The sequence below is a fragment of the Talaromyces marneffei genome, chromosome 6 (genome assembly GCF_009556855.1).
Source record: "Talaromyces marneffei chromosome 6, complete sequence".
NCBI classification, from domain to species: Eukaryota; Fungi; Ascomycota; class Eurotiomycetes; order Eurotiales; family Trichocomaceae; genus Talaromyces; species Talaromyces marneffei.
The window spans coordinates 801,807-815,637 of record NC_072353.1 but is presented as its reverse complement, the minus strand read 5'-3'; the positions used below and the strand labels follow the sequence as shown (position 1 = coordinate 815,637).

The window sequence follows — 13,831 nt, the reverse complement described above, 5'->3', positions numbered from 1 at the left end:
CCGAGATAATACTCTAACTAGTACGCTATTAGTAGCCATATGAGGTGAAGTGATTGGTAGAAGGTGTGCTCAACATCGTCATGGACATAACTGATCGAGAGTATCCGAGTCAATTTGCGCCACCAGCCTATATCGTCAATTGATATTGGTGCCGCGCACGTATCTGCACCCCAGACACAGATTTTTCAAACGAAGCAGTTATCAACGCTTCAGATGATAAGCCGGACTTGTTTATTTTATGAGATCACTTTACATGTCTCCACAGCACCAAAATACGGAGGATTTGTTCAAGGCGTATTCATGATTTGCCAAAGGCACTTCGCAGAGCTGCAACCCTAGTTCTACTATAGCCCCCAATCAGCTTGAGAATGACTACTAAACCGCAAACTCGAGGAGACTTCCACGTAGGCATCGTCTGCACTTTGGACATCGAAAAACAAGCCATTGATAAATTCTTCGACGAAGTGTACAACGCAGCCGACTATGGAAAACTCGGTGGAGATGCAAACTACTATAAGATTGGTCGTATCGGCAGACACAACGTTGTTCTGGTGAAGCTTTCTGGAAAGGGTACACAATATTCTGCGCGCTCAGTGACAGATTTGAGTCAGTCATATCCCGGTATCAAAGTCTACTTGCTTGTGGGAATATGTGCTGGTGTTCCATTTCGAGGACGAGATCGAACTCAAGACTCAGAGACTATTCTTGGTGATGTGATAATCGGTGATAGTATCGTCCAAACTGATTATGGGAAACAGTATTCAGAAGAGTATCAAAGACGGACTGATAGACGTGAAGTTCTGGGGAACCCTCCACTTGATATTCGGAATATGCTGAGTCACCTAAAATCTGAACCGGAGCCATTGCTTGATAAGATGATGTCTAATCTTCAATTGATTCAGTCACAAGATCAGGGGAGATGGAATTACAAGGGTGTTTCAGAGGACAGACTTTTTGACACGCCGTTTCGGCACAGACACTATACCAGAGACATCATATGCGAATGCATCAATTGCAAGACAAAAGACGATCCAATCTGCCATACAGCCCTACGAGATTCATGTACCGTAACTGGGTGTGCAGACAATTACCATTGTCTGATCAGTAGAATAAGACTGGCCACTGTCACTCAAAGTGGTCACCTCGCCCCTCAGCCGTCTATCCACTTTGGCACTATCGCTTCTACCAATGCTGTTTTAAAGTCCGGCGAACACCGAGATCAACTCGTCCAGAAGGAGCGAGTTCAAGAGGAGGAGGAAATCATTGCATTCGAAATGGAAGGGGCAGGGATGTGGGATAGCCGGCCTTGTGTGATCATCAAGGGAGTGTCCGACTATGCAGACAGCCATAAAAATGATATTTGGCATGCATATGCAGCGGCTACCGCAGCGTCTTGTACAAAGGCATTTTTGGATCTGTGGATTCCTTCAGATCCTCTTCCAACTGCGCCTCCACTACGTGAGCGCAGAAGCCTTCAGGGTGAGCCACAAGACCAGTTATCTCATTCACATGGGTTGGGTACTGACTCAATGTTAAGAATCCAATAACCTTGATACGCAAGGAATAACTCCACGTACCTCGCAAAGTACACTTATCACAGATACGCATTCTTTTTACGCGCTGGACCGACATCATCTCAAAATGAATGTGACCGGTTACTGGGACCGTTTGACCATTGAGTCATGGAGGGCCTATAGATCAATTTATAAAAAATGTTGCAATGAGAAAGACAAGAAAGTTTACTGTTAGTACAACCTTCAGTGACACATGAAATGGTCAATTTGAAGCTTACTCGATTTCAGTCCTGGATTTCATCAAAGAGTTTGACCAGACAGCAGGACCATCTCATGCAATTATTCAGGAATATTGGAACAAGGTTATTCCGCAAGCATATCGAAAGCCAAATGCCCTACTTCCTCTATCTCAGGGCCTCGTCCTAGCAGTCCTTTACATGCTGCATGTTTTCCACACCCTGCATGAACATCCGCCCTTCGAGTTTGATACTAGGCGACACGCTTACCTGTCTCGGTTCGCCGACTGGGCTCCCTGTTGTTGCCCGTTGAACTGTAGACGCGCTTGGAATTTCGTCTCGTATAATGGTATTTGGAGACGAATGTCAGATAGGGAGAGTGATGGCTTGCATGGTCGTTGCCTTGTGGATATGCATCTGAACCACAACTTTCGGGATACTGAATATGTCACTGCATACAAGACGACATGGGACAATTGGTGGAATGCTTATTCTAGACATCGACGAAAATGATAAGATGTTTTGACCGACTACGCTTTCAATTAGGGCTGAAGTAGGGTTAGGGCTATTGTTGGGTAAACATTGGCGGCCAGTGATAGGCCAGCGATGATGTGATCTCGTTAATGCTTCGCGACTTACCCAACTTTCTGCTTCTTCTGGTAATTGAGTATGTAACAAGCTCAGTTCTACTACAGAACGATTATGCGTACAGATCGACCGGTAGAATGATACACTGCTGAGGGTAATTTGACGGAGGTTCGACAATCTAAGTTGCTGTCTTCTTTGAGTTGTTACGTCTAGGACATGCTTCCATATGGAACCAGATGATCGTTCTACGAAACGTCGGCGGAGAACCCGACTTGCTTGCCAGGAATGCCGGGATAGAAAAATTCGTTGTGATGGCGCGACTCCTCTGTGCGACTCTTGCCGGCGTAAAAATGTTGATCCTCAACGTTGCGTGTATCCGGATGCGGAGAATAGCTTGGGTTCGGGGTAGGTGTTTTTTGTCCGACACCAACTATTAATTTCACTCGTATTGATACTGAAAAAAGGAATAGGAATGCGTATAGTCGACAAGATGTTGTTGGCGTCAATTCGCCGCATTCGAGACTTAGACAAGATGCAGCATATGGGGATCTGTATACGAACGTGCCAAATGGGCATCTATCAACGTGGCATGAGAGGAGGTTTTTACAAAGAACACCGTCTACTAGAATCGATGATCCACGGGAACCAAGTCGCAATACAGGACCAACAGATGTTGCAGAAACTGCCCATTCCAACACGACCAGTCAATCAATACCGGCTATGCCAGAAAGTCGGCGTCAGTCGTCAACGGAATGGCAACCACTTTCATCTCCCACACATTCTGAGCAGCAGCAACAGCAGTTCTCATATATCGCTAATGGAACCAGGGAAAATGATGTGTCACATCCCACTATCGAAGTAGAAAATGGAGAGCAACAATACGAAGAAATATCCCCGCGTGTCGTTGGAAGCTCAAGTGCTTTTGGCTTTATAGAAAATGTGCATGAAGCTCTTCGTGGGCCCTCGAAAAGAAAAGTAGATTCTCTTCGATCAAACGAAATATACGATACAGTCAGCCATTTCGGCACCTCTGTTCGCTCAAACAGATTCCAAAGGCCGCTGCAGACAATGAACACGTCGGTAGCTGACCTGTCGCTTCCTCCGCGATCCGTGGCAGATCATCTCTTAGCAAAGTATTGGAATGAAATACACAGTATGAATCCGATATTCCATGAGCAAATATTTATGAAACGGTGAGTGAGACTAGCACGCACATACAAAATCCAAAGTATTCATGGGGTGTGCTGAATCAAAACAGGTACAACCGTCTATTCAGCGAAGGTCCGACTATAAGACCATCTCGTACCGGGTCATTGTTAGAGGTGGAACTCTTACCGTGTGATCGGATTTTCCAAGCGACCCTCAACCTGGCCCTTGCCATTGTGTATCTGCGCACGAGTTCCGGCACTCCTAATGACCACGAAACTGCGCAGGAAGCCTTTTTCGACCGTGCAGAAAGGCTGCTGACTCCGGATCTCATGCAGTTGGAATCGTTACAATTAGTTCAGGCTCTAGTGCTCAAAGCGACCTATCTTCGAGAGGCAGACATGTCGAACCGGTCATGGATTGCTGTTGGGGTAGCGATTCGTACTGCTCAAGCGATCGGCCTATATGTTGAAAACAATAAGGGAAGCCAAGCAGAAAGAGAGCAACGGAGACGTGTGTGGTATGCATGCGTGATCATGGACAGGTACTTATCACCTCCATTCCTGGATTCCTCGTATGTTAGAATCGAGCGCTAAGTGTTTGAGTTGCAGGACTCAGAGCATGACGTATGGGAGACCTCCTATGATAACCGGAATACCCACAGTCTCCCATCCAAAGGCAATCGATGATGAGTATCTTAGTATTGATCCTACAGAACAAGACAGAAATCAACCGCCCGATAGACCATCTCGAGTGGCATTTTTTGTCCACACACTTCGCTTATCCGATGTTGCATCTCGAATTCGACAGTCAGTATGCCGGGTCTGCTTTTCTTACATGATTTCCCGCTAACCATTTACTAGGTTATTTTATGGCTCCAGACAAGAACCAAAGGTAGCCGAGCGCTGCCACGCTTCGAGAAAGCCGTACGCTGAGATAATTGAACTAGATGCTGATCTAGGGAAGTGGTATGATCAAGTTCCCAACTATTTGCTTGATGAGGACTCTATACCAGACCACCACAGGAATTGCTTTATTCGTCAACGTATAAGCCTGAGATGCCAGTACGTTTGATGAACCTGAGAATCGAAAGTTTTCGTTTACTAAAATATCATGACTACATTGAAGGTTTTTACATTGGAGGTTGGTCCTCTTTAGAGGATTACTAGTTGATTTCGCAAGGGAGAGCTCATCAAGCTTGCATGATTCCACTGGCACACCGTTGCAAATTATACTGTCCCGTGGCTGTGTTGAAATCTGCATTCATACAGCTCAGCGGTTACTTGACACAATTGAACCGCAATTAGGAACGGATCGACTTCCTGCTGGCTGGTTCATAGCTTCATTTCGTATGTCACGGACCGAGCATTGGCTTCGATCTTCCACATTATTCTGAACAAGCTAACCCGACACAATCCCTTTCGCAGATTTATACAACATAGGCGCAATAATTGCTCTTTCTCTCCTGAGCCCCGGCTTGCGAAGTTTGTTCAATGACCTGACATTGCAAGATCTTCAACAAGCGTGGTGGCAGTGCTTGAACTGTCTGAAGAAATGTGACCGTCTCGGTGTTCGATTTGCGCAGGGCTGTATCATTAAGCTACGAAGAATGTTTGAAGAGAATGAAGGAGGAGCACAGACTCAGATCCGTAGTGAGTATCTTCCTATCCCGTATTTCACAAACCATATATTTCTTGGAAGCTTATGCGAGTACGAATAGCTTCAGAAGCATATGCCACAGATTGTGTAAACGAAAGTGGCACAGTTTGGGATGGTGGGCAGCGGGCAGAAAATCCGAACAATTTCTCACATTCTGAATCTTTTCCCCCCAAAAATCCTCAAGATATGATAACGAGCGCCCAGAATGGAATGGTGGATATGTGGTGGACAAGCCAGGACCTTCAGTGGATGAACAACTTTGACCTTTCACACTTGGAGACAAACGTGGAGGAGCCTGCTGAGCTGCGCGATTTCTTCTGATATTAGAATCCACTCTTTAGTAGTTCCTCGTCGATACCATATCTTTGAGCGTCTTGACGCCCATACCATTGACTGTTGTAGTCAACTCATGCATGTGCAAAGGCTCATCACCAATCTCAAGCATCTTCCGATTAAGCTTCTCGGTCATCAATCGTACGACATCCGCATATCTTGGATCATCATAAGAATTAAAGAGCTCCAACGGATCTTCCTCACAATCGAACAATTCCCATTCCTTTTCCTCGCCACCAGGTTGCGTTCCTTCTAAACCCAAGCCTTCGTTGTACCAGTAAATGAGCTTGTATCTTTGATCACGAATCCCGTAATGAGCATACGCATTAGAGAAACAGTCTTTATGCATCCAGTACCGATGATAAGCCACCTGTTGCCAATCGCTAGGCGTGCAACCCTGTAACAACGGCCGGAATGAAACCCCCTGCATATACGTCGGAACCCCAAGGGAAGCTAGATGCAAGAAAGTAGGTGCGAAACCCACATTCGAAATGATGTCTTTGTCGTTAACCCTTCCAGCGGGTATTTCTCGTGGGTAGCGAATCAGGAACGGCATCTGGAATGATTCCTCATACATGAATCGCTTATCGAAGAAGCCGTGCTCACCTAGAAAGAAGCCCTGGTCCGAGGTATAAATGACCACGGTATCGTTTGTTAAGTCTTCGACATCCAGGAAATCCAACATTCGACCGACGTTCTCGTCGATAGAGGCGATTGTTCGAAGGTATCGTTTCATATACCTCTGAAATTTGAATTCTGCTAGCTGCTGTGAAGTCTCAAAGGTATACTTGGCTCCAGTTTCACGATCTAGCAGGATAAGCCCCGTTACATCCGCTGGGTTGGGGATTTTGCGTTCTCGGGATCCTGGGAATAGGGGTTCTCCAACTTCATTTCCTCCTTCGGGTTGCACGAGACTCAAATCTTTGTATGTCAAATCATCGGCGACACGCATCTTGGTCACCGCCGCTGCTCGTGCGCGGTTCTTGTAGTCATCTGTAAAAGTATCTGGTATTTTAATGTCGTCCTGATATAGCCCCTTATGCTTCGGATGATATTCCCAAGATCGATGTGGAGCTTTATGATGACACATAAGAAAGAATGGTCCCGACGGATCCCTTCGCTTAATCCATTCAATGCTTTTATCCGTGATGATATCCGTCGCATAACCCTGTTCAGCGACAGGGGTTCCCATTTCAATCATCTTTGGATCATGATAGTCGCCCTGACCTGGCAAAACACTCCAATAGTCGAATCCCGTCGGCTCATGTGCTTTGCCTTCCCCCAGATGCCATTTTCCGACCAGAGCTGTTTGATACCCTCCAGCTACCCTTAGCTGTTTCGCTACGTTCGGTAAGCGGTTGTCGAGCACGCTGGCCAGCGTTCGCACCCCGTTTACGTGGTTGTGTGTTCCCGTGAGGATTGTGGCGCGACTTGGTGTACAGATGGAATTGGTTACGTAGCAATGATTGAAGCGCATCCCTTCTGTCGCGATTCGATCGAGATTTGGGGTTTGGTTTAGGTCGGCTCCGTAGCAGCTGATTGCTTTGGCTGCATGGTCGTCGGCCATGATGAAGATGATGTTGGGCCGCATCGTGCAGCTACGATTGTGATCCGATACCTGGCTGGGAAGCAAAGTTGAACTGAGTGCCTGAGGATAAAATCCAAATATTGAAGTCTCAAATATGGAATTTCTGTTTTATTCGGTGTATTATTTAGATCCAAATTGTCTGCCCTGTCGATATCGTGATTGCGCAATTCTTAGCTCCTCGAGCTCCCCGAGGCCTCCCGTACGCAGCATCCTGTTACGGAATTACAGAAAATTGCATTAGAATTTAAGAATATTGCATGTCCTTGTGACGAATTCGAAGAATTATACGCAGATAAAGCGAGGCATGTATTCTAACTACCAGGCGAGCTTCTTAGTACCAATTTTCCGAGATGCGCTCTGAAACAACTCATACGAGTCAAACAACCCAGACTCCTGGTAGTAAGTCTCATAGTGAGCAATCATCTCCGCCATTTTATCCGGATAGGCATCGGCCAAATCATGGATTTCGCCTTTATCCTTGGAAATGTCGTATAGTTCCCATTTACCGGGCCCACGAGGAGGAGGCAGGTATACTCCTTTCCATTTTCCAACGCGGACAGCTGCAATGCCCAATTGCTCCCAACCCACGATATCCGTTGATGAGTTGTATATCTCAATATCGGCACTCTTATCTTCTAGTAGTGGTCTCCAGCTTTTGCCTCGTATGGGTGCCACATCTCTACCTCGGAAGACGCTTCCTGGAGGTGATAACCCTGCCAAGTCGAGCACTGTTGGTAGTATGTCCATGACGGTCGTGAAGTTGTGACTGATTGCTCCCGGCGCATATTTCATTGTTGGCGGATAGCGTACGATGCATGGGCAGCGGATTCCTCCCTCGGTAGTATAGGATTTTGCGCCTCTGGACGGTGCCGTGGATGCCGATGCCCATTGGGGTCCGTACCAGACGAAAGAGTCATGATTTCCAATATTCTCAAGTGAATTATTGCAGTACTTTTTGATAACATCGTCAAGCGTAGCGCCAGCGAGAACCGGAATGGCTTCTAGCAAGTTACCTTCTGCCCCGTTGTCGGACATGAATACAATAAATGTATTGTCCAACTCTCCTGTAGACTCAAGGTAGTCATACACTCGACCGATATTGACATCAATCAAATCCACCATTGCAGCATAAACTTCCATGGCGCGCGATGATTTCTTCTTCTCCTCATCGCTCAACTCCGTCCAGGGAGTGGTGTTCATTGTATGAAGGGGCGCAGGCTCCACATCCTCAGGCACAAGACCACGTTCGATCAAACTCTTCAATCGACGATCCCGTAAAGCCAAAGGACCATCATCATACCACCCTCTATATTTCTCAACTACTTCTGGCGGCGCCTGCAGCGGCCAATGAGGTGCAGTAAATGCTAAATAGGAGAAGAATGGTTGCTCCTTTTGGGAATCATTCCGGTTTTTGAGGAACGATAGAAGGGAGTCGGTAAAGAAATTGGAAGAATAAAAGTCCTTGGGTAGGTCCGTTTCGCCGTCGATAAATTCGTCATCTTTCATCCAGAGTCCCTTGTTTCCTTTGAACAGGGCTTTGGGCTTCTCGTATAGTTGTGGTTCGTGGTTGTAATGATTGCCGGCACCTGGTAGAGTCGAAAAGACTTTGGTAAAACCTCTTGAGCATGGTGCAACTTCTTTCGTTAAACCTAGATGCCTGGAAATTCGAAGGACTCGGATATTAGCCTCGTGGGGAACTTCATACTATATAAATAGGTAATGAGCCTCTCTCACCATTTCCCAGACATCATCGTCAAATATCCATTATCCTGCAATATCTCCGGAAGCGCCGCAACTCTGAAATTCAAATACCCTTCATAACCAGGTCTATCTTTGAAAATCTCTGGAAATTTCCTCATCCTCTCTTGCATCGCTCCGAGACCAGCAATGTGGGCATCTGTTCCTGAAAGCAACATTGCCCGAGTCGGAGAACATGATGCCGCTGTATGGAAATCGGTCATACAAAGACCTTCAGATGCCAATTTTTGGAGATTGGGCGTTGCTATTTCGCCTCCATAGGGAGCTGTATCACTAAAGCCGAGGTCATCCGCGAGGATGATGAGAAAGTTTGGTTTTTTAGAAGACGCCGACATGATTGACCTAGAGCAATTTCTGTAATTGCTCATTCAACAAGCAGCGTCAAATTAACATAACTAATTTTGTATATTATTTCTCCTTCATGGAATGATTTATACAATTCACAATAGGCTTTCTAATACCACAAGTCGGAGGAACAGAAGATGGCGCCATCGGTTCCACTCTTGTATCTCCCCGAAACCCATTATGGACGTTAGACTTCATGGCCTGTTTCAAGCTTGCTATGGCGAAACAAATTGTTACCTCGTATTTTATTAACGATCAGTGAAAAAATGAGGCTTCATGCGGTGTTACTTGTAGTATGGTTTGTGAGAAATAAGGAATCTTCGGATCAGCCCTAACTGGTTTTCGAGGCATCGATATCTAGAATATTATTATTACTACGCGCAGATTCTTTTTTTTTGCGCCGAAGGTGGGATGTAACTGTATGTTTGATAGGCCTTACACTCGTATAGAAGGATAATACGACATTTTGTTTGGCAGGCTTTGTCTGTTGAGAGCACAATATTGAGACATTTCGACAGATCAAACCGAAGACCCTGCAATCTGCAATACTCTATATCTGCCTGTGTCCTTCACGACTTCTGTACTTTCTGGATATATGACCTCCTCTGCATTAGGCGCATCATCTTCGATCACAGTAATCTTGTGTCCCACGCTCTGTGCCGCTGGTTGCCAGTCTAGTTGCAGATATCAGCATAACTGTAGATTTCATTTGGAGAATCAAAGACATCTTACCCCTAGACTTCCCAGCTGGAACCTTGGCCTGAAAGAACTCGTCGATTTCCTCAAGTGATCGACCCTTGAGCTCCGGAAAGAAGAAGTATGCCCAGACGAGACCGAGAACACAGATGCTGCCAAAGATGAATCCGACCCTAGATTGCAAGCCCGCATAACTATCACTAATAAGATACGGTACCACAAATGTAACAACGAATGCCCAAAGATTTTGGAAACTCCAGCCTACGACTGCGGATTTATCTCTCAATTTGGGTGATGGAACTTCTGCCCCTGTTAGGGGAGACCTAGAGGTGAAATGTCAGTAAATCCCTGGCATAAGTTGAGTTCATGAATTGCTAGTCGACTTACATCCCACCAAACGAAAAACAATAGAAGAATGGATACAAGATATCCATTGCCACTATGCCAGCCTTCTGTTGGAAGTTCACGGTACCCAGACCCAGACCACCCATGACAAATAGACACGAACCGCACAGTGTGCCGAAGATGAGGTACATGTAACGACGGCCAAGCCTATCCACGAGGAAAAATGTTAAAAAGGGGCCCAGACAACCAATTGCATGGGATATCAATGTAAACTTGAATGGATTGATGGTGCCGAGGGATTTGATGAAAACTGTTCCGTATGAAGTGGCGAAGGTCTGACCGGTCAATTGGTTGAAGGATTGGATGAAGACGACGATGATCGTGCGGCGCTAGATTTGTCGTGTTAGATGCATGTTTTCAGGAAAATGTTGTATTTGAGTGATATTTCAAAAAGGAACATACCAGATTGGTGCCCCGAAGTAAATCCATCCAGGTGCCCTCCTGAGTGTCAGCGGCTAAAGATTCTTTCAACAACTCTATTTCACGCTCAAGTCTAGCTTGATCGTCACTTCCATAGAGGTATTTGAGTTGTTTCAAAGCGTCCTCATCTCTGCCCTTCCGCAAAAGCCAACGGGGAGACTCTGGTAAAAACCAAGAGAGCAAAAGCACCAAGCAAGGTATCACAAACATCACAGCAATAGGGATCTTCCACGACATATCCGTCTTCAAATCCGCCGTTTTGTATGTGATGCAAGACATGATAAATGAACCAAAAACATGATTAAACAGATAGCTAATGACAACGATACCACGAATCGCAGCCGGAGAGATCTCGGCTTGAAACATGGGGACAACACAGCCTTCCATACCTGCGTAGCCGTTGACAATCATTCGACCGATCAATGCCGCTGCGAATGTCTCAGCCGTGTAGGATACAATGGTGCCGATTAAACAGATAATCATCATCAATACAATGACGGGTCGACGGCCGACACGTTCCGAGATCCGACCTCCTATCAGAATGCCGGCTGCAAACGTGATTCTCGGAAAAGCGCTCAGATAGCTCAGATGTTTTGGAGTAATGACATATTTTCCGTTCTTTCGGAGGGTGCCGAAACGATTGATGAATGCTGCATTGAATGGTGTTAGCGATCAGCAACCTGCTATGCACGTAAAACGAGACATCGTACGGTCCATTGCCTGAATTGTGGAATAGGCTGTATTTTCCAAGCCAAAATTAAAGACACTGATGCTCATCAGGAATATACAAAAGGCAAGCCGGGGCGTTAAGTGCCGCAGGAAAGGTAGGTTTTTGGTCTCCATGGCGAATTAAACTGTCTCGAAAAGACCCGGATGATAGAATTCCCAAATTGGTCCTTTGTGGACCTTGGGTCTATAATTTATAGAGCAGATATCACAACAGGCAATACGGGCCTAGCCGTATGGCAAGCCAGTCCAAGATATAAGGAGCGTCATCTAGAGTATATAAACTTCAAAATGAACTAAAATAGGTAATTAGTACATAGTACACGGCTAAGTAGTGTGTACGATAACTTGAAGCCCATAGTTGGTGAATCGGGCCAATGGGGTGGTCGCTCGCGAAGTATGAAGAGGTTTTGACAACATTGCAATCCGCTATGGCGCAATTCTCTAGGGGCTTGCCTTGTATTTCAATGCCACGAACCTGCTGTTTATCGCTAGCATTCTTATCTAACGCCGAGCTAATTGCTATTTTACCATATTGTTCCCCGTCTTTTGATATTTACCCCCCGAAACCAATTTTTGGTATTTTATGTATCTTCACCGGCTATTGTTTAGGGTTACAGGTATATGGTAATATTGTCAAACGAGGTGCAGTGTGCAAGGAAATGACCTAGTAAGAAACATAGAGTTGTTTATATATGCACGTATATTAAGCTAGAGTCAATATATCAGCTACAAGAATCTGGGTTGGAAGTTTGAAGCCAGATTATCAAAATGATCGAATCTGCGTAATGTCAAACAACACATCCAAAGTTTAGAGACACGGTGAAAGGTAATCATCTCGTTTCAAAGAGTCTCTGAATTTTCTAGAATAATATGACTACGAAACAGTACAAATGTCGATCTTGATTTATAGGTGCTCAATCATCTTGCGATAGGAAATACCACATATTGCTGAATGGCGCAAATGTACGGAGTAGAACAACCTTTGAAATATGAGAAGATCCTGGGCACTCGAGATTAGGCCGTCATCAACGTCTAAAGTGTCCGATGTGGGACGGAAACGCTTTCGAGTTTGTCGTCTGGAACTCTGATTCCTCTACACAGCCTACCTACGGCTGGCTTTGTCTAGCCACCGCGTCAATCCGCTTGACTTGTGTTTTGCACAGCCTCCCGAAATTCGAATCATTTATTCTCGCCACAATCTCATTTCTGATCTCGGGTCATATATTTGGCTAATGCGAATTGGAAATATGATTCAACATTGAGAGCAAAATGGATGACTCTCGTTACAAGCTCGTCGACAGCCTCTACGGGCCTGGCACGGTGGGGGCCTGGCTGTTGACTCTCTGTGCGGTTTCTATCAGTTGGACTTTCAACAAATCGTCTCGACACAAAGACACTATTTCCGTCGACTTCGTTGCGGCGCTGTTGCTACCACTGATCGCCGCTGGTCACCTTGTCTTTCTACTCATACGGCTGCCAGTCTCCCTCGCCGAGATAATAACTGCCCGTGCCGTTGAGTTGCAACAGTATGAATCCGCAATAGAAGCACCATTGAATATATGCGAGACTTTCTCTGTGGTCGCCCTGTTCTGGGCTATATTGTGTGGACCATGGTGGCATAACATAATGAAATTGAAACGCCTAGGCCTGGTTGTTATAACAGGGTTATTCAGCTGGGCCATGGAAAATGTGATGTTTGCGATGGCGACTATGAAGGGCATTAATGCCAGGGAAACAACATTGAGTCGACCTTATCTATTTCTCGTGACTACCATTGTCGCCAGCACTTGGGCTTGTTTGGTAATATGTGTTTTGGTGGGCAGTTTGACCTGGGTCATTAGTTCTATAAATGCGCGGAGAGCTCAGAATAAGGATGGACGCCAGGATACTGCCGACGAAAAACGCACAGAGTGGATTATGAGTATTGCTCACTTGAAAGCTTCCAAGAAGGAGTCAAATAATCTCACCCAAGAGGCCATAGATCACATGAATGCACAACTAGAACGCGCGACGCAGACTTCCGACCGACATTCTGAGATACGATTTCGGAGTCTTGAGATGATGACGTTTGTTGGTCTGTTCTTCGCACCGTTGTCGGCAATCTTGTCTTTAATATCCACTTTTGACTCATTTTCTGCAATGAGAAAGAATTCATCGGCTCTCTATTCTGGCCGATTCCTTCTAATACCGCAGTCGGACGTGTCGATGAGCAATCTTGATCAGATTGCAGCTTTAGTTGGAGGTGTTATTGTTCTGTTGGCCGCGATCCGAAGTGCTTATCATTCAAAGGAAGACAACAAAAGTGCATCGCCAAGTATAACAAGACGGCAATCTATATAGTCATAGATAGAGTATTCGAGACACGAATGGAATTTTGGCTTGATCATGAATAAGTACAAGGAGGAAATCCCACG

General features: G+C 45.6%; 6 protein-coding genes across 6 annotated transcripts; 3 read left to right on the top strand and 3 right to left on the bottom strand.

The window, feature by feature from the left end:
• Window positions 1-368: 368 nt before the first annotated feature.
• Window positions 369-2,263, top strand: EYB26_007796 (uncharacterized protein; the record flags this gene model as incomplete). Its single annotated transcript, XM_054267057.1, has 3 exons — window positions 369-1,479; window positions 1,538-1,744; window positions 1,803-2,263. The coding sequence occupies 3 exons, from the start codon at window positions 369-371 to the stop codon at window positions 2,261-2,263; spliced, it is 1,779 nt and encodes a 592-aa protein (XP_054123032.1).
• A 301-nt stretch (window positions 2,264-2,564) lies between these two features.
• EYB26_007795 (uncharacterized protein) lies at window positions 2,565-5,464 on the top strand (the record flags this gene model as incomplete). Its single annotated transcript, XM_054267056.1, has 8 exons — window positions 2,565-2,743; window positions 2,809-3,531; window positions 3,597-4,028; window positions 4,096-4,293; window positions 4,348-4,548; window positions 4,613-4,833; window positions 4,912-5,136; window positions 5,205-5,464. 8 exons carry the CDS (start codon window positions 2,565-2,567, stop codon window positions 5,462-5,464), a joined length of 2,439 nt encoding a protein of 812 aa, XP_054123031.1.
• A 16-nt stretch (window positions 5,465-5,480) lies between these two features.
• EYB26_007794 (uncharacterized protein) lies at window positions 5,481-7,067 on the bottom strand (the record flags this gene model as incomplete). The annotated part of the gene is made up of 1 exon (XM_054267055.1): window positions 5,481-7,067. The coding sequence occupies one exon, from the start codon at window positions 7,065-7,067 to the stop codon at window positions 5,481-5,483; it is 1,587 nt and encodes a 528-aa protein (XP_054123030.1).
• A 312-nt stretch (window positions 7,068-7,379) lies between these two features.
• EYB26_007793 (uncharacterized protein) lies at window positions 7,380-9,157 on the bottom strand (the record flags this gene model as incomplete). Its single annotated transcript, XM_054267054.1, has 2 exons — window positions 7,380-8,721; window positions 8,799-9,157. The coding sequence occupies 2 exons, from the start codon at window positions 9,155-9,157 to the stop codon at window positions 7,380-7,382; spliced, it is 1,701 nt and encodes a 566-aa protein (XP_054123029.1).
• Window positions 9,158-9,686: 529 nt separating this feature from the next.
• EYB26_007792 (uncharacterized protein) lies at window positions 9,687-11,531 on the bottom strand (the record flags this gene model as incomplete). Its single annotated transcript, XM_054267053.1, has 5 exons — window positions 9,687-9,841; window positions 9,900-10,186; window positions 10,251-10,597; window positions 10,671-11,338; window positions 11,399-11,531. The coding sequence occupies 5 exons, from the start codon at window positions 11,529-11,531 to the stop codon at window positions 9,687-9,689; spliced, it is 1,590 nt and encodes a 529-aa protein (XP_054123028.1).
• Window positions 11,532-12,686: 1,155 nt separating this feature from the next.
• EYB26_007791 (uncharacterized protein) lies at window positions 12,687-13,757 on the top strand (the record flags this gene model as incomplete). The annotated part of the gene is made up of 1 exon (XM_054267052.1): window positions 12,687-13,757. The coding sequence occupies one exon, from the start codon at window positions 12,687-12,689 to the stop codon at window positions 13,755-13,757; it is 1,071 nt and encodes a 356-aa protein (XP_054123027.1).
• Window positions 13,758-13,831: the final 74 nt, after the last annotated feature.